The sequence below is a fragment of the Porites lutea genome, chromosome 1, assembly GCF_958299795.1.
Source record: "Porites lutea chromosome 1, jaPorLute2.1, whole genome shotgun sequence".
Classification (NCBI taxonomy): domain Eukaryota; kingdom Metazoa; phylum Cnidaria; class Anthozoa; order Scleractinia; family Poritidae; genus Porites; species Porites lutea.
In genome coordinates, this window is record NC_133201.1 from 7,772,041 (window position 1) to 7,798,419 (window position 26,379).

The 26,379-nt window shown below is 37.8% G+C and overlaps 1 protein-coding gene, 1 long non-coding RNA gene and 1 pseudogene across 2 annotated transcripts; all 3 read right to left on the reverse strand.

The window, feature by feature from the left end:
• Positions 1-3,539: 3,539 nt before the first annotated feature.
• Positions 3,540-4,623, reverse strand: LOC140934646 (uncharacterized). Its single transcript, XR_012165117.1, has 2 exons — positions 4,519-4,623; positions 3,540-4,088 (listed from the first exon to the last, which is right to left on the reverse strand). It is a non-coding gene; the product is annotated as an uncharacterized lncRNA (long non-coding RNA).
• A 2,102-nt stretch (positions 4,624-6,725) lies between these two features.
• LOC140940403 (uncharacterized) lies at positions 6,726-8,982 on the reverse strand. Its single transcript, XM_073389407.1, has 3 exons — positions 8,853-8,982; positions 7,938-7,961; positions 6,726-7,069 (listed from the first exon to the last, which is right to left on the reverse strand). Exons 1-3 carry the CDS (start codon positions 8,890-8,892, stop codon positions 6,726-6,728), a joined length of 408 nt encoding a protein of 135 aa, XP_073245508.1. The 5' UTR covers positions 8,893-8,982.
• A 14,000-nt stretch (positions 8,983-22,982) lies between these two features.
• LOC140940501 (neuroligin-4, X-linked-like) overlaps positions 22,983-26,379 on the reverse strand; it is a 4,078-nt pseudogene continuing 681 nt past the window's right edge.

Genomic DNA, 26,379 nt, shown 5'->3' on the forward strand with positions numbered 1-26,379 from the left:
TGTGGGGGAATACATTAACGCCGATGGCGTCATAACCTTTAGTCTTTATCTCATGAATAAAATGCGGAGGAATCTCATTAAGATAAGGTCGTGTGCTATTTTTAGTTGGTTTAAAAGGTTTTACAGTTTTTTTTAGTAACTTTAAGGTCTATAATTTCGATTGGTTGATTAGAAAATAAGAAATCGCTGTAATCAGGGTCTGCAAATTAGTGCACAATAGCTTTTGCGCACTAATAGCCCACGTGCGATATTTTAAAATTCTAACGTGACTCCAAGCCTTTAGGGTCAAAGTTGCAAAATTTCACGACTCCATTGTCTCGTAATTTCCAGAAGAGACTCAAGCACAAAGAAAACCAAACCGAATATAGAAAAATGACCAGAAAGCCTTGGAGTCATGTTAGAATTTTAATATATCGAACGTGGACTATTCGCAGGCTAGACGGACTATACAATGGTCCAGGCTATGCGTACGTGGGCCGGCTGCATCGCAGGCTATGAGCGCTTTCCATTTGCCAAACTAAACCCTCATGATAAGTGGAATGGTCAAGACAAAATGGAGCGACATTGTTCTATTGAAATAACGTTTTCAATCGCATCGAAACGATCCATTTGCGTTTCGACCGAAATTTTGATTGCTGCTTAGCAAGGTAGGACTGAAAACGAAAATTTTTGGAAATGGAACGGGAAGTTTCGGTCGGACCGGAGCAACCGTCCAAGAGGACCATTTCGACCGGAAAATTTCTAAGCAGACCAAAGCGTCCCATTTATTTTTCGACCGAAATTTCCGAAATTTTTGTTATAATGGAAAGCACCCCATATTATTCCTGATGCCTGAAAGACGTAGCCTTTCGGGTGGAGCCTTCCTGCATACTGTAGGCTATTATAAGGAATGCCCCTGCCGTTTCATCTGAGGTAGAAGAAAAAGGGTCACCAGCTCGTCGTCTCGCTTAGGGGTGTAAATTTCGGATTTTGGTCTCACTTAGGGTGTTCTGGGCAAAACGCCATCATATTTAGCCGTGAGGTCTCGTTTAGGCTTACACGCGAAAAAATAATCATATAATAATCTATAACGTGGTGTCTTTTGGGGCACAAAAAAAGCTTGGGCCACACCCATAGGTCTCCTTCAGGGGTTTAATTCAAAATTCCCGACGAGCATCCCCACCCCTTTCATACGCAGAGTTCCCCCCCCCCGGGAATACGTTATGGGTAGGAGAGAACAGCTAAATCTGCAGCTAAATCTTGCCAGTCTCTCGATACATGGGTCAATAAAGTACCCCGTCAAGAGCCATCAGACGCTGACAATTACAGTGCAGTCTGCGATGACAGCCCAGCTGAAACCACGACTTCAGATCTATCACAGTTAACTACACTAATCATACTTATTTTTGCAATGTCCACCAGTCTTGATCCCATTATTATGCTCTGAGATTTAGACGCTATTCCTCGATCTGAAACAAACGTTAGTGAGGGAACACAGAGTAACAATTCGGGGAGGGACTGGGAGGGTTAATCGAAAGCAGCAATCCACAGGTATCCCAAACAATCAAAATAGAAGTTTTCGAGACACAAAGAGGGAAAATGCATTTTATGTTTCTCTTCGTCTCTTATCGTCATCTCCTGATGTCATGACAATATTCTATGAAAAGCCGATGTGTACTTTCTTAACAATTTCGCATTGTTTATAAACGGATCGACAATAAAAAATATATTTCAGTACTTTGGTCCACTTTGGCCTCGTTAGCACCCCCCCACATAAAATCCTGGTTATGGGTCTGTATCCAGTTGTTCAGCACTTTTTACCGTTTTAAAAAGCAACAACTGCCGTATTTCGAGTTTTGTGGAATTAACTTGCTGACCATAGCGAAACAGGGAAGAAAAATAATCAGGAGGTGAATTGACTCCCAGTAAGCCTTAGGGTGAATGTTATCCACAATCACGGGATAAATCAAGATGAAGAGCGGATGAAGTAATTCGAGTTACATAACCCGGAGCGAGCAACTTCTATGTAGTCGTGTCACAGTGCTTTTAATAACCAGTCTATTTTTAGAATAATTTTGGCTACCTTGTAAGTCCCACAAACCAGACCGCAAAACTTACAGACCTGAAAAAGGGCTCCTGCGCAAGCTATGGAACGAGGTGAATTGATTCCCAGCAAGCCATAAGGTGAATGTTATCCACATTTACGGGATCACGCAAAATGAAGAGCGGATGAAGTACGTCGAGTTAATCACCCATTAACCTGCGATCAGGAGTTCTTATTTCTCTTTTTCGCCTCCCAAACGGAAAGAGAAGTCCCAGGTTAATAGCCCATTATATTCTCCACTCCATTCACTCCACAAAAAAAATTAATGATAACCTGCTGAGCATAGCTGACAGCGGAATAGGGAACAAAAATCATAAAGAGGACTTTAAACAAACCAGAAGGGATCGGCCTATTTTCAAGAAAAAGGTTGGTACCTATGAAAAATGTGAGTTTTCTAATTTCTTCCTTTTCTAACGAGCCAAAATGATTATTAGTGTTTTGGTAACATGGATGATTGTATACTGTAATTTGGCTGTCAGAGTTTTATTATCGCTTTAGTTGTGCGCTACAGGTCAATTAAAAAACGACCGATTTTTGATTCGCTTGCAGACACTGAGTTTAGGTCAGGTAAAATAAGAAAGTTTTAGTCTTGCCCTTAGCTACTTAACAATGTTTATGGTTTTCGAAGATATTCCTGTGTTGTGTTGTATCGCATACAAAAAATGAACTTCGCTCGTTTAATTTAGAGGAGTTTGTGAGCTTCAGAAAATGGTCAAAATTTGCTTACAAAAATGGCGTCCGAAGGGGTCAAATAAAGTGATGCTCGTATCTCTAATACAAGAGCAGTGAAGAACCTGTGTTTATTATATTTGTCCATTACTCCACCTAACCTATCTATGATGTTAGTATGAGCTTATTCTTTTGACCCCCTTCCGTTGACATTTCTAACATTTTGCCCGGTTTTCTCTGACAACCACTCTGAAGAAGCTGAAAAAAAACATGCATTTTCACTCAAAATGGTTTCGGACCACCTGCTACTGTGCGTCATATCTCAGAACGATAGAAACTCAATCATCACCTAGTCTGCTACACAGTCAGGTTTTTAGTGTCGTCAGTTGGGCCTGAGCATTGCGTGATGACACTAAAAACGGCTGTGTAGCAGACTAATAATCACTAAACTTGTTTCAAACTGCGTATGAGGGATAAACGAACAGCTACTGAAAACATCAGGTGCTAATGTTTAATCGTCTAGGATAAATCCCAGCAAAAAACCTCAGAAGGGGTGATATCCAACCAAATAATAGTACAGAAAAGAGGTACGTTTAATAACCCGACCGAGGAAGACACCTTACTTCACTTCTTCTCCTCAGAATTCTTTCAGTCTGTTCGCTGCTGGGCCCGGCAGTTAGGAAAGAGTTAGTAGAAAGAAACATGCAGTGACTGAATATTTTTTTCAAATTCATTCGTTTTGAATAGTCGCAAGTCAAGAAAAAAGGAGAGAAGACTCTACGCAATATTCATATTAATATGTAGCCACGTTTATTTATCACCTTTGAATTAGACAGAATGACAACAATGTGCAGCTCAAAAGTTTTTTCGCCATTAATTGCAAATAGAGAACACCCTTCACCCAACAAGTTATTGATTAACCCTCTTCAACTTGGTGCGCCAGGAATTCTTGAAACTGTTACTTAACTGTATACACCATCGTTTACTCAATACCTTCCAATTTTATATGCACCAAGGAAGGTATGTTTAGCTGACAACCGCAACCTGCTTTCGTAAACGGTTTTCAAGCCGATCTTATCGCCCTTTTTCAGCCGGATAACTCCACCTGTGTAAACGCTGCCATCGTCAGCTTTGTTTCCGAGGCCTGTTTGCATCAAGGCAAATGGTTCTCCATTTACAGTTATTGCCACACGGTTTTGATCTTCAGGGCCGTCTTGGTAGATTTCAAAAAACACTTGGGCATAGATGTAATAGGCACCACGTTGCTTTACTTCCAATAGCCCCTGTTCAGACTTGAAACCTTTAAATACTCCATCTTTCTCAAGGTCAGACAGCCCTAGCAAAAAAAGGTAACTGTTAACCAGGGCTTAAAGGGGCTAAGTTGTGCTATTTCCCATCTCTCAGTTGAAAATCTGAAACGATCAGGTTTCGCATCAATCGAATTCCATAAGTACTTATGGTCCAGATTTGTCTTTTAAGACTATATTTACGCATTGGAACTGTTTCCTATCGTCTGATTTTTTTTATGGATGACAAGCGCATAAACATGGCTTGAAACTTGAAATAACGTTTTAATACTATTATGCAAAAATCACCCTAAAACGTTTATAATTAGTGCTCCCTGATGAAATTCATAACTCAAAAGGAGCATTTTGTTTATGGGTAAACGCACTGAACTTTACAGCAATATATCCTCGCGACGTAGCCCCCTTAAACGGTTAGCTGTTAATAACAGTTTGTCAGGTATTTTAATGCTCAAATCTTACATTTATCTGCAGAGAAGATGCGAGCCTCCGACAAGGTCCCTGAAAGTTGCGCCAAAGGTCTCTATAAGCAAAAAAAATCTACGTCTTAAATTTCCATGGATTTGGACGTCCCTGCTTGGGAAAAAACTTTGTTAACGCTTAAAAGCTTAAACCAATTCAGTAACCTATGCAGAACGGTAGATCTAAGTGTTAAGAGTGATTTTCTGTAAAATTCGAACTTTGGCCTGACACCGGGTACCTCATCGATTTGGCTGATTTTTGGCATGCAGTCTTGGAATGGTGTCCTTGACTGAATGCATTTTCTAAGGTTTGAATTTTCTTTCCATCTTTCAAAAATAAAAAGAAGTTAAGCCTGTAATTAGATCCTACCTTTCGCTAGATTAATTTGCATATAGGGAAGGTACCAATACTTCCGAAGCTCTCATTAAAAGCCAACACATGTGGCTTAAATGGCTTGACACTGGAGAAGCAGATTGCGTTAGGGTTTTTGTCTTTGATTTCTCCGAGGCTTTTGACTCAGTGAATCACTTCATTTTATTTTTAATTACAAGCTTATTATAAGAAATTGCCCATCAATCCCTACATTGTTAATTGGATCATTAATCTTTTATTTAATAGACAACAAAAAGTAATAGCTGACGGTGACACGACCCCTTTTTTAGTCTATAAACGGAGGTGTGCCTCAGGGCACTATACTTGGACCAAGCTCTCCAAGGAGAGCAAATACTCACTTGGGCCCAGGACAACCTTATGACTGTAAACCTTACTAAAACAAAGAAGATGGTTGTTAAAGATTAAGAGAAAAAAAAATGTTAGAACTACTTACCTTAGGAGACGAAGTTTCTTGTGGGCCTAAAATTAACAATCATAGATTCACTATGTTACTTCTCTTTATAGGACAGAATGAAGAGTACATCTCAGACTTGTGACCAGCGGAGGGTGCATTTGATTGCTCTCGTTTTGGAATATATTTGTAAAGAAATATCAGATTTTATTTACATGTAAAGTTTCTTTAATCAGGGTTTTTTCTTTATACTAAAGAGCCACTGCATATAATACTTTTAATGAAAGAACTGACAACACACCCTCGCGCGGAACACAGTTTGACTTTGTTAAGCCCAGCGGCAGTTTACGGTCTTTTATAAGAATCGAGGTTTTAAAGAATATCTTCAACCCGAGGTTGAGTCTTTTAAAAAGTATAGAACTTGTGTGTTGAAAATCTGTAATTACGATAGAACTTAACCGGGTAAAAAGTACACCTTTCTCTAAAGGGCAAAACTAGCTAACAAAACGAAAAATGCCTGGACTAGCTATAGCCGAATGTTCAATGAATGACTTCGATGAACAATATATGTAGTACATATGTACAGTATACAGCACGACGAAAAGGAATGAACCAAGCCGCAAAAGGTATCATTATAATATAAATTCTTTCTTTTTGAAGAAAAATACAATACTATTCTCAAGGCTTAACCCTAATCAGTATTGATAGTCAAAGCGGTTCCACCCATTGTAGAGAATTACTTTTGTGTGAATCATAATGTGTCAACGTCAGTTTAAAGATGAAGATCAGTATTAACCTATCCTGCATATTGGCACTGGTTGATCGTTGTACCCTGCTTAGCTTGCTCTCAGATGAAGCGAACACTTTAAGTCGTCTACATACAGCAAGTGGGTCACCTTAGTCCCTATAAGCGTAGAAAGCCTATACCCCTAGGTAACATTTAGTTTCCAGGTAACCGGGTTTTAGACATAAAGTGACGAGACGCGGGCAAAGTGCCTTTCCCTCGGGCAGACTCTCACTGAATCTGATGGTCGAGGAAGTCTCATTCCCCTGCTTTGTAGGAACTGAGATTCTGGTATTCCAGTTTGCACAGACGTTCCGGATCGCCCTACAGGGCTAGCTGGGGAACCGGTGTAATTCCATAATAACGTTTAGCCACTTGTGATCAACGGATAGTCATAGGCCTTCTTAACATCCACCCAAGCCATGCTTAAGTTCCGTTTACCTCGATGGCAATCCTGTGACACCATTTTACCAATCATTATTGTTGTTGTTGTTGTTGTTTTTCTTCTTCTTCTTCTTCTTCTTCTTCTTCTTCTTCTTCTTATTATTATTATTATTATTATTATTATTATTATTATTATTATTATTATTATCATTATCATTATCATCATCATTATTATTAAAAATTCTGTGTATAGTCTTACTTACTCTCGATCTTGACTTCAGATATATGGATTTTGTTGTCAGTTGTGTGTACTTCACATGTAATGGTCACATTGTGAGCCGTTGTTTTCTGTGGCAAGGTGCGATTTATGGTCAAGTTGCTACTGGAAATGCTTACAACCTGAATCCTCTTGCCTTCCAGAAGCTGACTTTCCGTTTTCCAACATTTCCTGTCTTTGTTACAGTAACCGATGTTTCCGTAGGCTCCTTTTACTCTCCAATACATTTCCAAGTATTTGCTTGGGTCTCTTTTGATTGCATCACAATCCAGTGTCTGAATATCACCTCTAACGGAACGCTCTTGCCGTGTTATGGCAGAACCTGAAAAATATGTCATAAAAATGATGTGATACTAACTTTAAAGGGTCTCTAAGAGTCTTTTTTTTTTCACTTCACTATAGAATTTTACCATTAAAATTAATTATTCTTTACTGATGAGATATTATACAGACAGATCCAACCCTGATATGAAAAGGAACAAAAAATAAAATAAATAAATAAATAAATAAATAAAAAATGCGGACATCGCAAAATGTAAGGTATTTATACCGACGCCATTAAATGAAGAGAGGGCGGTAAATACCATAGCTTATTTGCGTCTGAGCGTTTACGAGAGCTTCTCAGTAAGTATGTCTCAGTATGTTCACTCGATCATAGTGAGCAGGATGGGCTACTGAGTGAGTAAATTGTTGCTTTTACTTTGTTTCCTGTATTGTAAAAATGACTGCATCGATAACAAAAATGTCTGGTTTCTTGAAGGTCGCTATTACCTACACTTTTCACAGTCCCCTTTGCGTAAGATGTCTAAGATCGTCAGGATCGAGTGCTTACCGGCGCGGTACGTGTGGCCATCTTGGTTTCATATATGTACAGAGGGGACGGGCGTCGAAATTTTGACGCAGTCGGGGAAGGGAGGCGAGAAAAATTTATTTTCAGTTATTTTTACCGCTTCCTCTCAAACTGTCCCCCTCCCCCTAAGTTGATTTGAAACTCATCCAAGATGGCCGCCCGTAACACAATTCGCAATAGTGGCGGGACTGGCCTGTGAACAGTCTAGCTATTACCATGATTACACTTTGTTGGAAATATACCGGGAAAGAGAATTTCTCGGGAAAACGATACAGAGAGGAAGTTCCATTTTAGTGAGGAATTCAAGCGATCGGAGGAACACGTAAAACATCATTCCTACCTGATATGTAATGAAGCAAATTTCCTGTTGGGAGAGCATAAAATAGCAATTTAACGAAACCATGCAACACTTTCACTTTTACAGGCAAACCAATACCGATATATCAATACATTAGATTCATCATGTTAATACGTAACTGTCAGTGTATACGCTAGTCTGCCTTCGCGAGTCTCTGACAGTTATCAGACTCTTATCAGCTTTTAGACAACATAGCTCGCTAAAACAGTTAACGACCGTCTGTTTTAGATCGAGCGTACTTAATGGAAACTGCTGTAGACCGGCACTGGAAATGGCCCAACGACAATTAGTACTGACATTCCGTACATAACCTATTCTCAGGCAACGGCAAAGCGATACCTTTCATCTTTCATACAAAAGTTTTGAACTATGAAACTAGTCAGTATTTTGCGCAAAGAACTGCTACTAATAGTTATCGCTTTCACCCGGACACGCTCAAGTTGGATTCATGAAGCCCCCTTTACATGTAAAACCCTCCTAGATCAATCTATTGTAGCTATATTTCATAAATTCGTTTGATTTTTTGTAAATTCACAGAGAGTTGTAAAAAGACTGAATAACCTATAAACTGTTTCGATGAAACCTTGAAAATATCATGCTAAAGAAAGAAAGATCAACCTTAAATCGAAAGTACTTTCATATCCGTTTGCACGATCTTTGCCTGAGCCAAAACTTTGTCAATCGTTAAGTGAAAATATAGTCTCATTTATTTAATATCTGTGTTACTTGTTTTAGTTAAAAGACTGAAGATAATAGGTGACTATAAAGATCACGCCTCAATTTCGCCAGTCGACATGAGCGGAACACGTAATTTAATCCAACTTAGTCTAACCCTTGGTAAAAAAGGAAGCTGTTATATTAACAACATCAAGTCACGTTCACGTGCTTTCAACTTACCCCAAAGTAGCAATAACCATAAAGCTGAACTAGAACTCATGTTGACCTTTTTCTAAAATGATTTTTGCACTTGCTAAACAAGTTTCGCTGTTGTAATGTTTCGCCGACCAAGAATAATAAGACCGATTCTGCAAAAAGAAAAAGGGACGAATTACTTTGTCATCAAGAAATCGTAAAGTAACCCAAACGGAGCTTTCTCTTTCGAAATATTTTCTTTCTCTTTAATTTCCTCTCCTTCTTTTTCTTGCCATGCTTTAACTCAGTGAAGAAATTAGGTGTTTTAGAGTGAAAGCGATCAAGAAGCGTTTTATGGCAATCTAGAGCATTAATGTCGGTTCCAATTTTGCACCCATATTGATTATATTGTTTGAGCCTATATTTTCTTACTAAATCATTTGTGCTTCATCGTTCTGAGAGAAATAACTGCTTCTCTCGCCAAAATGGGTTCCCTTTTCAAGTTACTTAACGTACCCATTATCACTCCTGCCGCGCGACGTATTAAAAATAGTCAATTTCAAAAGGCGGTTCGTTTCTTGCTTAATCAGCTCTGGGATCTGTGATCAATAGCTAGAAATGTACCCTCTTTAATATCGAAATTCTAACGTAAGAGAAAATTGCACCACTGTAGTAGAAATACCAACAAACTATTTCAAAGTGCATTCATAAATTTGTGTTCCTAAAAACATTTTGGGTTTGCGCTGCTGGGTCGAATCCTTCGTACGTGAGTAGGCTTAATTAACCGTTATAACAACTTCTTTTTCACGTTGGGGTTTTTTCCCTTTTTATCATGGTGAGGCATCCATGCCAATATCGAGCAGCGAAAGAAAGGCTCTGACGTTGTGTTTGGCAGTATCTTTTTTAACATTGATTCAGCTAGTTTTCGATTTGCTTGCAATCACTAATAATAAGTAAGTGATCGACCAAATAATCACAAACAGCGAGAAACAATAAACAAATTATACTTACAAAGGAATGAACTGATTAATATGACTAACTTACCGTCTTCTATCCCTTTAGCGCTAGTTTTGGACTGCGCCCTAAAAGTGACTTCTTCAGTGATTCACAAGTGTTTTATACAGATGATCATGTGACGTTTCTCACCTATTGTAAAATATACCTTTACAGGAAAAAAGAGAATGCCAATATGGTTAACGAACAGTTTTTGAAAACTTCCCGTTAGAAAGTAAATGAAACTCCACTTTTGAGTTTTTTTTGGGACCACCTGACACCACCTATAATTCAGCGGAAACTTTCCAGGCCGGTAAAACTGGATCACTGTGAAAAAGAATGTTCCAGAGAGAAATGTATATAAACAGTAATGTAAATTTAAATTGTAAACATCTAATATTTACTTGGAGGCGCCTTCAACATGACCCCAGGTAAATGTACAGTTGTGAAACTGAACCTTTTTCATCATAGACAGCCCAACTCACGCGACCAGGGAATTTTCAAGCCACCAGTTGCGCTAGAGGAAGTTAGGCCGAGATTGGGCCTTTGAGGAAAGTGGCATCGCTGGTTCTTCTTCCAACGGCTGCAGGCAATCTCGAAGCGCTTAGAATTGAGTTTATGCTTGTTTTATTGCATGAAATTTGCTCGCTTAGGTTCCTTGATACCACTCGGTGTAAGTGCTTTTAATAATTCCCTTTTCGGGGACTGCTCCGAAGGACATGCTCTGTCACGCGCAACAAGTTGAAGTTACATAACATAACATAACATAACGTAACATAACATAACTTTATTATTTATATAGCGAAAAATACTTGGGTATATGATCTAATGCGCGTTACAATAAAAAATCTCAATCACCCATTATTTCCCGTATCTCTAGCTGCGTTCGACTAAAGTGATTCACATTCTGATCAAGCAGTACAAATCACTGAATTTCCTGACTGCCAGTATCTAAATACGCTGTGGCTATATGGCCGGTAACCGGTCAAGGTCTAAATGACCGGCAGTCCGGTATTTTCAATACATTTGACTTATCTAAGAATCCCAACCAATCCAAACTCTCATACGTCGATTAAGAAAAGTCAAGCGATCCTGAAATGCTTTATAGAGAACTTTTTTTTCAGGTCGACTGCCGGTCAAGGTTTTTAAAACACTAAATGACCGGCAGTCCTATATTCTTAATAAATTTGGCAGATCGAGAAAATCCCTCTAATCTAAACTATCATATGTCTACTAAGAAAAGTCAAGCCATCCTGAAATTCTTTATAGATCTCAAGTTTAGCGTTTGGTTTACGCTGGGCTCAGAAAACGAAACCATCTTTTGTGACACTTAGAACTTCCTCTTTCCTCTTTCGTCTTTCCTCTTTGCGCTTTCCTCTTTTCTCTTTCGTCTTTCGTCTTTCGTCTTTTCTCTTTCCTCTTTCGTCTTTCCGCTGTCCGCTTTCCGCTTTCCTCCCCTCTTTTCTCTTTCCCCTTTCCCGACTTATCTTGCAAAGACCGAATAGACTCTGCTAGCAGGTTAGACTGCCGGCCCTTTAGTGTTTTGACAATCTTGACCGGCAGTCGACCTGAAAAAAGTGTCACAAAACGTGATTTCGTTTTCTGAGCACAGCGTATAAACCAAACGTTAAACTTGAGATCTATAAAGTGTTTCAGGATCGCTTGACTTTTCTTAATCGACATATGCTAGTTTGGATTGGTTGGGATTCTTAGATAAGTCAAGTTTATTGAAAATACCGGACTGCCGGTCATTTAGTGTTTTGAAAACCTTGACCGGTTACCGGCCATATAACTACAGCGATCTAAATAATGATAGTGTTGCCTTCACCATTACTAAAAAACTGTATAAATTATTGCCAAATGTAACAGGACGGGGCGGTCAGCGGCAGGAACGAGAAGGATTCCAGGATTTTTCAAAGCAATTTATTTGAAACTGAAATCCATCAGCAATACAGCAACAATAAAATCAAACTAAAATAAAATAAACGCCCAAGTCACGCCTAACTTGCAAATAATAGGTGTTGAAAGAGAAACGATAAAAAACCCGATAGCAAAAACTACGCACAGGCCTCGAAACATTAACCTAAGAAAATACCAATCCTACGCATATCTAAAAGATAAGTAAGTAAAACTACAAAAATACGTGATTAAACCTAATAACTGAACAGGGAATTTGACTAAAAAATAGGGATGGTGACCTTTCTAGACAGTAAGTGTAAACCGATCTACTCACGTCTACAGAATTGCAAAATAAGCCAAAAGAATAAAAAAAAACTACAACTGTGTAACTAAAACATAATAAAACGATATATAAATCTCTTAAGGAACTATAAAAATGACTCAGTCACACAAATTCAATATGCTTTAAAATAAGAGACAAACCATCTGATTGACCTTAGATCTATTTTAATTTGTTTATTTATACATTGTACCGTAACCATTAAACTCACGGTGAATGTATAAGGATATATTTCGTGTAAGACCTGTAACTCTGAAGTGTCTACACATCAAGTACATTTTCCACCGAAGACTGAATTTCTTGACTGTCAGTGTCGAAATAATGATGGCATTTCGTTCAATGTAACTCAAATGGTATAATTTAGTGACAAATATGCTTTAAAAATGAGAGACATATTGACCAGCTGATTGACCTTAGATCAATTTAAATTTGCTTATTATACTGTACCGAAACTATTAAAACTCATCGTCAATGGACAAAAATGTGGATTTGATCATGATTAATCAACAGGAAGAGGAACAACTAAGATCACAGGGCGTTCCTAATATCATATTAGGAATAAAAGGAAAAGTATTCCCGCGATGTACATCTCGTCAATGCTCAAGCTCAGTAGCCGGAAGTGGTTTTAATTTCTTTATCGATAGAGGGGTAGAGAGAATGAACTGGAGAGAGTGACATCCTGTATTCAATGATTAAAGCGAAAGGCCGAATGAACTACACTGACCGGTTTGGTATTTCTTGATCCCTACTCATTTTATGAATTATTAGAGATTTTAAGATCCAACGACGCGGACGGTAACGAGAACGTCAAAAAAAAACTATAGGTTTTATTAGCAAAACAACAACTTTGCACGAGCACCACGCTTTTCTGTACATTTCTCTGTCCTTTTTTGCACGACTACGACGTTAACATGCCTTATTTCGCGTTTTATGGCGGACGTAAACAAGCAACGACGAAATTTTATTTCTCTCTCTCTTACTTGTGTATGGTGCCTAGGAATTCAACTCTAGGAGGGTTCGCCTACATTTGACAAAGTACGTGGGTAGGACTAATTGTGATAAAGAATGAAAGGACGCAATTTCACTTTTTAAGCGACGTTCTCATTGCCGTCGCGTCGTTGGATCTTAAAGTCCCTATTGTCTTTAGGGGAGGAGAGAATCTGTTTGCATGCGGTGGGAGTTTATTTTTCTTAACTGATTAATTGCAAATAAATTCAAAAAATACTGTAGAACAGTCACTTTTACTCGGCTAACTCGACTTTGGATAACTCGAATTTTTCGCTAACTCGAACTAAATTTCATTCCCATTAGCTCTTTTTGTCTTGCAGTGAGTAAAAAACCTAAAACCGGTACACTCCTGCAATTTTATTCCAATTATTGCAAAGAACCCATCAAGTGTTGGACAGTCATTTTTCAAACTTATGATTTATACCATCAGAATAATGTAGAATACATGATCATGTTACAGCAGATGGGATACTGCTGATGTGCTGAAAAATCAGTTAACTGACTCAGCTATGAGTTGTTAGCATCGCAAACTGAATAAAATTGTTTAATCTCTTCGTTTACCTTCGAAACTCGAGTTACTGGTATTCTATTGTACTTTCAGCAGTTTTCCAAAATATAGTTACCACGTGCAAGTAGAACTTTTTAGGTACATTGTATTATAATTTTATTCTAGCTATCGGGATCTCTTTCATTGCCGGTTACCTCGTCGGCTTCGTGTAGCTGTAAACCAAGTAGATTTATAAAAAATTTGTTCACTTTACTGTGACTTAATATCTGAGAAATGTTCTCTGCATGAACAGAGCTGCAGGATGTCTTCAAAAAACGTCCTGTTCTTACTGCACAGTACCAGGTTTCGCCGGGGAAAGCCCCTATAATAACTTGTAAAATTATCAGCTTATTGCTTTCATTTTTAGTTTTAGTGTGACAAATCCATATCTACACGCATGTATAAAAATCAATAATCACACAGTAATTCTCAAGGAGTTATAGTAACTCCTCTATTGGGGTTAATTTAACTTCTTCGTGGAGTTATTTGTTAAGGAGTTATTTTAACTCCAAAAAGGAGTTTAAAGAACTCTTTTCCACGAGTAAAAATCATTCCAGGTTAGGAGTTAATTGGTTGAAATTCTATTTTCCTTTGTTTTGGGGTACGTTTTCATCGGCGTCGCCGTTGTCATCGTACGTAAGTTCCCTAGTATTTATCCTGAGTGCCAGAGGTTTTATTATTTTTTTTCTAAATTCCAGATTGCGGCGAATCCGCGAGGTTCAACTTTAGCACTCGAGTCATATCTCATGCAAAATAATATAATTTTTTGACGTTTTCGTTGCCGTCGCCGTCGTCGGATCTTAAGGTCCCTTTAGTAGTGAACTCGTGATACACATCTTAAAGTTCGTGGTGGATGTTAGACTTCTATTAGAGGCTTCAAATAGTCTATAGACTGGACTATTAGAGTCTTTTAGGTTACTAGGAGAATCTTATCGTCAGTCATCTTCTCAACTGGTAGCCAGTGCAAGTATTTCAGTGTATTTAGTATCAATTTTAGTCACAGCAATGCTAAATGTAATACTTTCACCAAAAGATGGTTGCCTTGTAAACTGCGATGTGAAATTCAGCACCTCAGCTTTTCCAGGATTACTCTTGGGCATGTTCTCACTTTATATGAAATAATACACTCGACACATTGCCGAAGGGTACCGTCTGAAAGATGGAGCATTACAAGTGCTCAAATGAAGAGTTTTCAAAATGCCATTTGTTACCATAAGCAGGGCAGCCTCTGTGAGGTGATATTGTCTATAGGGTGATCGAAGATTGGGAAAAAGGCCGTGTTAAACAAGATAGCTGCATGCATGAATATACTTGAACAATTGCCGCAGATTTCTCGATTTCTTTACTGAGGAAAAGGAATTTAAGATTGCCCCAGTTTTATTTTAAAAGCCTCTGTATCGCTTCTATTACTTATCATGCTTGATTGTTGGGCTTTACTTTCCGTACGCAGCCGGATTAAGCTCTTGGGTTTGCCCTTTCACTCGGCAGGCCGGCGCTTTTCCAACTCAACTAACCAGGCGTTTAACAGGAGCTTAAGCAAAGACGTTTTTGAGCGACGCACGTCAACTGGAAGCGAGGCCTTCTCACTATATATATATGCCTTGACTCTAACAAATTTGTATTGCTAAGTTTCTTTTCTCTTATAAAGAGGATTTACCCGAGAGTTTGAACCAGACCACTGCCCAGTGATGCAAAAAGTCCACTTCCGGTTGACGTCCGTCGCCCAAAAACGCTGTTGCTTAAGCTCCCTACGTCAACCAGAAGTGATGCCTTTTCCTTTTTATTATACATTGACGCTACTAAATTTGTATCGCTTAGTATCTTTAACTTAGTAAAAACGACCTGCCCGAAACTTTAGCAAAACCACTTTCCATTAACGCAAAAAAGTCCATTTCCGGTTGACGTGGGTCGCTCAAAAATGCCTTCGCTTAAGTTGCCACTCGCACGCGTACATTTCATAACCAAACGGGCGCCGTTGCAAATCCGTCAAAGTTCAGTTGCTGAATCGCGTTACTTGTTTCAAGTTCCCCGCTAAAGATTTGCCGAGGAAAGAAACTTTCTCCATTGTACACAGATACATTGTCAGCTGGTTGTAGGTTGTTGAAAATCAAATTCCATCAATTGAAAGAGCATAATTATTAAGCTCATGATATGGGGTATTCTAACGCCGGAATTGCTGCTCTCCTAATTTCATGCTCTCTCTCAGTCTATATACTGTTTTCTCTGATATTTTCATTAAACCACATCAACGACTCGGAAAGGTTTGTTTGACTTATTTTCATGGTCATGATCCCTCAGGACCTTTGTTGACTCCTTGTTATTGTTTAATATTTAAGCTCAATTTTATTGGTACATAAGCAATATTAACTAAAGACAAAACGATTTTGTTAAACATACTTTGTTATTTCCGAGAACAATAAAAATTACAGGTCTCCTATGAAACTGAGATTTGTGAAAATCCCATGAAAATCACTTGAAAATACCATGAACATCATTTCATGGCCAATGAATCTTGCAAAATAATTTTTCATGACCTCATCTGTGGTCATGAAATTTTCATGGAAAAAAAATTAAAGGTGTTTCATGACCCATGAATTAAACTGGACTACTTTCATGGGTCATGAATTTCCAATGAAACACCAGATTATGGGAACATACTAAGAAAGTTCAATGATGGAGCCATGAAAAACGTTTAATGGGCCATGAAATAAATACTGAATTTGATTTGTGAGTCATGAAAAATGTATGAATGATTTCATGGCTCATTAATTTCCCATGAAAATGCTGATGAGGAAAGCAGTGCCACTGTCAATTAATGCCTTGAATAAATATTTAACAACTTTGCAGCAAGAACACTGCATTCCATAATATTTACAAAATGTACATGTATTTAATAAATGAAATAGTACGTTTTGGGTTGTACTAGAATTAGCTATACCCTAACGAAACTAGTACTTTAGGCTGCACTATTAACAGTCAACTTTCAACAAGACAGATCTACTCTGAGACCAGCAAGCACAACATCTAAGTTCTTGTCTATTGTATCAATAGTTAGAGAAAAAGACAGACACATGTATGAACAGGCTCCAAGTACCTGTTAAAAGAAAGTTGACTGTACTGTACATGTATGTGCTACTCAACATGAATTAAACATGCAATGTACAATACCATTCAGATGTGTATACTTATTATATACACATCTGAATACACTGTATATAAAAAAATACCAGCGAAATTCTATCCGTGCATGTAGAGGTATACACTATCTACTGCATGGTTCGATTATAAAATGTTTTCATCTGCTAAAGAGAAAACAAAGGAGTTAAATATCACAACTTGGAATGAACCAACCTTTACTTCCTGTGGAGAATGCTTTTTCAAATGTTCTACTGAAGTACCCTTAATGAGGCAGAGTGTGGTCAGGTATCAAAAAAGGAATATCCCATAAAATAGCTAGTCTTGAATCGAGATACGATCACGGGGTCAGATCATCTACTTTCTATTTGTTAAACTGAATCACCAGTATAAAAACTAAATTCTTCTGATAAATCTTTAACACTCTGCAAATTATGTAACATAATCAATTCTTGTTGAAAATGATTTGGATGATTTAAGTGTAACTTACTTGATTAAAAATACAGTGTTCAGGCCGTTTTATGTATTACACACAGCACAAAATGTAAACAAGATTTTTCCTGGCTTTCATGATAATGTTAAAGCTATCAAGTCAAGAGGCAAGAGCTGGCCTGGGTTGAAAAGTGCATGCTACATTTCTAAAGTACAGAAGTACAGTTACAAATAATGTTTCAGTAAAGAGGCATCTTCAAAGGTCAACAATGCTATTTTATTGAAAAAAGGTAACCAAAAGTTAGCAACAACTGTGACTATTGTACATTTTGAACATTATTAATAGTTTATGGTAGTACCCTGAATTTTCAATCCATTTTAACATGTAGAAATACGGTCATGTACTTGCTGTAAACGTACACTTAGGAGGCTAGCAAGACATTTATGAAAAAAAAAGTATATATATATATACAATGCAGTGTTGAAGGTTTCAGTAAATCCAGTTTACATGCTAAAATGTGTAAATTCTTAGCTGCATTTGTTGCCTCCCATAGCACTGCTTGAACCTTGGTAGTAAATTTTCCTTCTGTTTGAAAACTGAACCTGTCACAGAATGATTAATATCACAATTAGCAACTGAAAATTTGCTCTAAATTAGAGGTTCTGCAAATAAGATGTAGGTTCACTATTTCAGTAAGACTGAGTGGAGTCTAATTTAGTCTGCAATCATACATGTGCAAGTGTTTAACAAAATCAGAAAACTGTGTAGCAGGAGTCCAATTTGCTTAATCACAAGTACAGCTGTACAACACTGTATGAATACTGACTGAATTAGAGGACATGAAGGTCTGTTAGACTAATGATTAGTAATAAAAAATTATTAATCCTAACCTTTGCAAAAGAAAAGGGAAAAGGTCAACACATGGACAGTTGTATATATGAGCCAGTGCTTTTGTATAAATTGTGACTAAATAAACTCGTTGCTTGTTGATATATAATAATAAAAATAATAATCAAGAAAATGCATATTGTGGTCATCCCTGTACAAAACAGTCAAGTAAATAAAAAAATTGGAGAGTTAAATTTTGATATCAATAATACATTGCAACGGACCAATGTCATGTTGAAATGTTGTGATCAATGTCTCTTTTACATGTAGTACTGGCACCTATTAAAGCAGTCCACTCATCTTCATTACCACGAGCCAAACCATTTTATAAGCCACTCTCAAATGAAGCTGTATATTTATCAACCAGAACAGAACTAAATCATAGGAATTACATTGTATACAGTGCGTAAAATGGACATGCAAGTGCAGTTTTGGCGATGCAAGCATAAGCATAAGAGATTATATGAACGTTGGTGAGGATGGCCTTAACAGAAGCACAAGAATAAACACAAGAATAAAACGTAAGCTTACGTTTCTTCAGGTTTCTTGGATCACAAGAAAATTAAAACCGTACCTTGTGGAGAATTGTTTTTAGCTTTGCCGCTGAAGGGTCCAGTTTGATAAATTATCAAATCCTAAATCCTAATTATTAGGATTTCCGTACGGCCCCACTCATACATTATGCTTGCAGGAGCCATTTTCATACTATTTTACACAAACAGTTGATGTGAAGGGAATCGACGAAACATAAGACTTAAGCTTACATGTAAGCTTAAATGCGTAAAATATGATCTGAATATTGCTGTACGGAAATATTACACGTGCAGTGTATGAGTATCTTGTTACCTTCAATCTGTTACAATGCTTCGCTACATATCGTACCTCACTGTACACTGTAAAGACTGGTCCATCTTCCGCTTTGATGTAGGTGACGATCTTTTTCCTTGTAAAACTATTACAGCACTGTAAATTCCCCAAAAACTCGCCTTGAAGTTGAAAATGATGGCTGTTGATTACTCGATCAAAGTTCGATCGGTTTTTTAGCGCTCACGCTGTAAAAATGGTCAGGCTGTAAAAATGGTCAGCAGTGATGCTCGAATTACAGGCGCGGTCGCAAGGCAAACCGGTTTGAGGGCGGTTCAAATTGAAACTAACGGCTTCGCTAATGTTGGATTTTGTTCGCTCTGATTGTAATTTTAGGAAGAATCTTCGGATTGAAAACATGTTTTAACCTTTAGCGCAAAAGTTTAAGAAACGTCACTTGTTGCGCGACTGTGAGGAACCATAATCGAACGCTTTTTTGTGTAACATGTAACGAAAACTTCGCACCGCTGATATCAGATCATCGGCTGGATTCGGTAAACGATTTTAGGTGAGTTTTGTTTTTAATCATTCTTAAGTAGTGCTTGTTTATTGTAGATTACTTGCTACTAAAGCGAAATAATCATAGTTTCGTCGTTGTGTGCCGGGACACAGTCAGACAGAGCCGCGATTACAGTTCAAGTTGATCATGATGTAAGAAATATAAGCTTTGCCGAACACAATGTGACAGAGGCTGTGCATGGTCTTTGTTAAGTTTATTTTTACAGAAATGAGGTTTGATGGGCATGACGATCCTTTTTTCAAGCGTCAAATCAGTTTTTTCGACGAACGGATTCACTCGGGGAAAGCCATACAAGGGTCATGACCTTGATCAGAACAGAAATGAGAGAAGTAGATTGTTTAGACACCGGATGTGCATGTGACCAAAATGAAAGTCTTGCTTGACACAAAAAGTCTCACTATTCTAACCTTGAAATTGTTATGCATGAGTCAATTCCAGCTGCGCCCAGAGTTATAATTTATGTTATGAATAGTTTTATAAATTTGAAAGGATGCTTTTCAAATAATATCAACAGAAATTTGATTTAATGACCAAAAACGCTGATTCACTTTGATAGCTCAAGATTTCACTATGTAATTCTGGCTTGATAAGCAGTGAAGAAATGCACGCATAAAATCAAGAACATGCCTTTACATGGCCTTTGAGCCAATCTGTTTTCTTTCCCAGTAAAATCCTTTGTGTAGTTGTATTCTGATAGGAAACAATGTGTGTGTCAAAAGCTCGGGAATGGCCGAGGGGTTGGCAAATGCCCGGCCCCCAAGCAGCACAAAATTTGCAAATGCCCCAGCCCCGAGACTGACAAGGCGGGCAAATGCCCTGCAGTAGCCTGGGGGGGCACTGGGTGCAGCTGGAATTGACTGATCCATTACTCCATTGTTCTGATCATTAAGCACTAGAGCATATTATTTTCCTTCAAGGTAGGGGATTCTTTTTTTAATAGGGGAGAAGTTTCAATCTTTGTTTACACTACTGTAGCTGGCTTAGCTAGGGTAGAAAAGTTGAACTACAGTGTGCTATATATGGTTGGCTCTGCTGATGGAACTGTTCAAAATTCATTCCAACAAACCTGACAACAGTAAATTACATGTATGTATTAAAGCAGATTGTTTACAATCATGCCAGGGTAAGCAGGGATGTAGCCTGTGTACAAGCGCCCCCTCTCCTCAGTAAAAATCAGAGAAGGGGCGTCTGTGATTCACCATTGGTAATTGTGTATGGAGGCCACGTGATTTTTCCTGGAATTTGTGGAAAATGATTTGATTGGCTGTTATTTGTAGATCATTACAGTGTGTACATCATGAAATTGAGGGATTTTGATTGGCTTTAGGGCCTGTCATCAAAACTCAAGCAAAACAATAATGCTAAGGTCACGTTTCACACTATCATGAGCTCATGAGTCATGTCTGACTTGTCAACACTTTATTTCAAACTAATGACTTCCCGTATCCTGTGGGAAGGCTTGCATAAGAACATGGATCTTTTCCTTCAATATGGGCTTGTAAGAACATTTTTCTTGCTTGGTATAGAGTAATCCTATTTTAGAAATGTCTCACTCTCTCAGTTACTCGATGGAAATAACACGCATGCACCGACATTTTGAGAACTGGAATGACATGAAACATGAGCCATGGAAATTTTGGTCTGCGGAAACAATTTTTTTAATTTATGCAAAGTTATTCCCATTCAAAGTTATTCACGATTAGCGACAGTGAATCACAGATGCCCCTTCTCTGATTTTTACTAAGGGGAGGGGGTGGTCTGTAAACAAGCTAACAGGGATTTCGTTAAGAGCTGGCTGCCAGCTAGTTCAACCAGCTGAAAAAGAGCTTACCACCAGCTGAATTTGCAAACCAAACCAAAGACATAGGGGAATTTTAGAGATGCAGTAGAGCGAAAAAGCCGGCTTAACCTTTAACAAAGCCTTCTTATCCATATATTTCATTAATGAATCGATTATTTTAAAAATAATGATATCCTTTTGTGTGGTTTGCATCATCAAAACCATTGTTTTATTATTTAAGGATGGATCAAATATTCTACATGAAATCTTGACATGATTCTGCTGTTAATTTTGTTTAGATGTTGCTGCATTTCAATATTCATTGTATCACTGTACTTACAAGATGGATCTGATGGCTGAGGCAACAACACTGACCAAAGATAAGATTTACATTTTTTTGTTATTGTAACACAACAACTTTAGATTTCACTTAAATGATTTGTCTTGTACAGCTGTTCATTTGCTATTAGCTAAAATAAACATCTGCTTTTTTTATTTCATTGAAACTTGTCCAAACTAAGTAGGATGGAACCCTTGAAATTTGTTGTTCATTTTCAATGGTGAAATTTGGTACGTCATGATTGTAGCCTGGAGAGGAGATACAGTACATGTATTCCAAATGAATTTTGTATTGCAATGACACTTTTTTTGTCATTAATGGCCTTAGTTACACTGTAGTACACCATACTAAAGTGCAGTCATGTTAAAATGCAGACTGCAGACTGTGCAGACTGAAGAATTTTTTTTTTAAATAAGCCCTGAGAATAGTAATTAGGGTTAAGCACTGACTTGAAAAACGGTTAGCTTTTATTTAGGGTTAGGGTTGTTGCTACATGTATATAGCTTCAATTTAACCAGCCAACAAATCCTCAGTGATGTATTTGATTTAACAGTCGTGAGTAGTTTAAGACTAAATTTTCATGGTAGCCATGTCTTTGTCTTTCCCATGAAAAATAAGAGAGGGCCATAATTCATGGGTAATGAAAATGTCATCAAAAGCCATTTCATTTTTTCATGACCCATTAATATTCGACCGTTCACGGAAAAATCATGGTTTTTTTATGGGGCATGAATTTAACAATCCCATGAAAAACCCATAAATTCTGACACCATGAAAAAAGAGCTTTTTAATTCATGGCTTTTTCATTATCATTAAAAAGCCATGAAAAAAAATAAGCGGGTTTCATTCTATTTCATGGCATTTTCATGCGATTTTTGTTTGTTAAAGTTTTTTCATGGGCCATGAAGCGTTGAATTTTAAGGGGTTTTTTCACGCTTTTTTCATGAGATTTTCATGGCATGTTCCCCATGAAAAACCAATGAAAATTCCCCATCAAAATCTCCTGAAAAACCTGTGAAAAACATGTGAAATTACCATGAAAAATTTCACTGGATTTTCATGGGTTTTAATTTCATAGTGCGCGCGCACCAGTTAAACTACCATTTTATGAATTAAATTATCGTACAACTTTGGGAGTATAAAGTACAGAAAATGACAACTATTCCACATTTAAAAAAATTAATATGCTGTTTTTCAACATTTCTATTGTTGTTTTTAGTTCTTTTTGTATGTAAAATGATTCATTCTTGAAGGTGTCGATTTTGTTAGGAAGTATCTCAAATACAAAAATCGATGGTTACCATGAGCTAAATCTTACACTTATAATGATGACTAACTTTCGGGTGGCTTCATATAACAAAGTTGAGTCAAGTTTCATGCAATTTGAAATATGAATATAAGTATGTTCGTTACAGGAAATATTTTTTTTTACAATTTTCTACTAAAGACTGAGTGCTTGGCTGCTCCAGAACAAAGTTTCCTTTTTTGTCCCTTAGTTTGTCTTATAACCTTTGGGATAAGACTATTCCAAAATTCCAATTCTTTTGCCCTGTACTTCTGTTTTCCCTTGGGCTTCACGTCAAGGGTCAGGTAGGATCGGTTTGCTTTGGTGAACTTTGGCCACGTTACAGGAGAATCAGGGCCATTAGGATCCCTGAAAACGAAGCAAAATCAGAAAATGAGTAGCTTGATGGTAACCAAGATTTTACGATCCTGGGGAAAATAATAATAATAATAATAATAATAATAATAATAATAATAATAATAATAATAATAATAATAGTAATAATAAACAAAAAAAGCAAAATGGTTGGCACTCTAGCTCTTCCCTACAGGACTGCACTTTTTAAAGCATTAAGCGCTCGCAGTTTTGCTGTCTATTATTCATTACAGTTTTGAACTTATTTTTTCCACATTTAAAAACTAAGAACTCTGATGGATATTTACGTATTTTAATACACGGCTTTTGTGTAAACCAGCGTCTGTAGCCGATAATACCTGACCATGGTTAAATAAAAATGTCTATCTATCTATCCATGTATTATTCCTGAAAGCTATCAAGTGGCATAGGGTATGGTTTAACCCTCCCTCTTTAATTACAGTAAACACCTGCTAATTCATAAGAACATGTGGACTAAGAACCTTAATTTGCTACTTTAAAACCCCAAAATACAACAACCTGTTTAGACAAGCAAGGTCAAGCAGGTTCTCATGCATGTTACTGTTAAATTATAATATATACTTTATAACATGACAAAGAAATATAACTTTTAGTTGTAAGTTTATAAGTATAACAAAAACACACTCTACTAAACTGAATATGTAAATTCTGCAATCAGTTCTGTTAGGGTTATAAAAGTACAATCGTGTGAATAAATAAAAAATTTATATAATTTTTTATGGTAGTGAAAAATCTATTATCTCTTTCATAGAACCTGATTATGAACCTACTTAGCGTAAATTGCCACTTTCAGTACCAAAAATACAAGAGCCTATTTTGCCACACTCCCAAAAAAGTAGGTTCTTATCAACGGGGGTTTACTGTAGTACCTGGTTTTAGATCTTACCCAAACTTAGCAAAGTCAGTCCACCGTCTCATGATGTACAAGTTCAGCCCCTTCTCAATTTCAGAATATTTGGGAATGAAAAATTTCATCAGCGATGAAATATTCGAAAGGTGCTCCAAATACGAAACCAATGTCAGCGCCGTGAAACGCGCCAGCCCACTCGGGAAGTTTCGAAAAATCCGGACGATGTTCAAATACGTAAAAGTAGACCGGCCTTCCAGCCTAGGGAAAGTAAAGTTAGAAAATAACATTGACTAGAGCCAGTTAGTGCCCCGCATGGTTGAGTACATCTTGGCAGGACCAAGTAAGGGGTGATAAATGATGTAGTCGGTCATTGTGCATTTTCCTACTTGTTGATAAACCTAGTGTTTAAAAATGGTAAATGGGTGAAATGCATGAATTTTATACGGGGAGGCTCCGCATAGGGATCCAACCCCTTACCCCTTTATATAATCTTTTGATCGAAAAGATACCCCTTTCGTACACCCGTTACTGACAAATGGTATCCCATCCACATACCTATTTTTGATCACTTTATCCCATTTAACCCCCAACCTGTGAATGCACGGTGTCTTTTTAATGTGAGTAAATCACTAAACCCGGCAGTTTTCTTGTCTCGTTCATAGCCAAAAAATGCATCTCTAAACACTTTCAGGTCCTTTTTATATCGAAGTGACAGATTTCTGTACTGTTTCATATCCTTCCACTCAAGTGAACCCCCTACCCTTTTATATTCTGGAAGGCTGAAAACAACAGAAAAACTCCCCTTTCGGGCAGAGCCTCCCGTTTGAGGCCGTTTTGATGAGTAGCCCCGTGCTCATAACATGTTTTGGGCGTGTGTGACTTTTTTTTGTAAATTACCTTCCTTAAATCCTTTGCCTCAAAAAGCATTGGTGCCACCGTCATAAAGTCACTTTGAAAGTCAATCATCCTGTGTCTTGCTGTTGTGTCAGAATCATCTGCGTACTGGTACTGAACCAGCTGCTCCACGATTTTGTTTTGTGTGAGTCCTTCCAGGAGTGTTCCTGTCACATTTTTAAACTCTTCTTTAGAGACTTGGCTGGCATTCCCCAGCCTCAGAAAGACGTCTAGAGATGACTCGTGGGTTGTAAATCCGGCCATGATTTGAACATTATCAAAATCGTTTTTCTTTTGATACAGCTTCTGAGGAGAGTCTACTATGAAATCATCATCAATAACTGGGTTGCTGAGTTCCATCAGGGCTTTGGTAGGGATATTAGATTGCAAAGGAATGATTTCCTCAGCACTTTTTCACGAAGACAGGTGATGAGGTTGTGGTCGAAAGAGCAGTTTGCAGCAGCAGCTAGCTTTTGTACTGACTCGTTTGCTGCCTTTCTTGGTAGAGAGGGAGCTGGCGCGGCACCGCTTTGCATGATCATGGCCCTTTGGAACAGATCTTTTGATTTAGGCGAGATTAAATGCAAGGCGACACTTGTTGCTCCTGTACCTTCACCAAACACAGTCACGTTTTTGGGATCACCTCCAAAACGGGCAATATTGGCTTTAACCCACCTCAATGCCTCAATCTGTGAAGAGAAATCAAATTGCAAGAATTGAAGTTGATTGCTTCTGATAAAAATTGCTAAGGAGAGGGAGGGCATTTATGAATTCTACGATTATTAATTTTACCAAGAGCCAAGGATAAAAAGAAAATTAAAAATATGACATATGCATGTTGCGTAAATATGATATTGGATTTAGATCCACACCAGGTTAACCTTATTAGGGAAACCCCGAGGGGAGAACGGTGGTGTTGCAGTGCTGGGATACTTTTGGCATGAGGAATCAATAATTTTTGCTCGTAGTCACAGTCTTCAAGGTTGAGGGAAAAACTGCGTAAAGTACATTGTAAGGGACTTGTCAGAAATTAGCAGGGGGGGGGGGAGGGGGTGGAAACAGAGGGAGGGTCACAACTTTTTGAGACTCCAGAAAAGGGAGGGGTCATGAAAAATGGGCCGTTAAAAGGGGGAGGGTCATGCAAATATCTGTCCGTGATCATGTAGAGGTTCACCCACAGAAGAAGTAAGAAGTTCTTTATTTTGTAAGAAAAACCTGAGAGAAATACGAGTCGAGTGATCAGCTGTCAGAATCAGAGTCGGACTCAGCTTAACGCTGTCATCTAAAATGTATGTATATGGCATTACAAAAAACAGATTAGAAATATATTTTGAGCTTTCATAATACTGACTCACCCTAGTAGATTTTATCATTTATACAAGAGGGGTGGGGGGGGGGGG

Excerpts from the sequence above, each read along its gene's own strand:
- LOC140940403 (XM_073389407.1), bottom strand. The coding sequence starts at position 8,892 with ATGAGTTCTAGTTCAGCTTTATGGTTATTGCTACTTTGGG. Across the intron at positions 7,962-8,852 it reads ATGGTTATTGCTACTTTGGG|GAAATTTGCTTCATTACATA; the intron begins GTAAGTTGAAAG and ends CTCTCCCAACAG. Across the intron at positions 7,070-7,937 it reads TTTGCTTCATTACATATCAG|GTTCTGCCATAACACGGCAA; the intron begins GTAGGAATGATG and ends CATATTTTTCAG.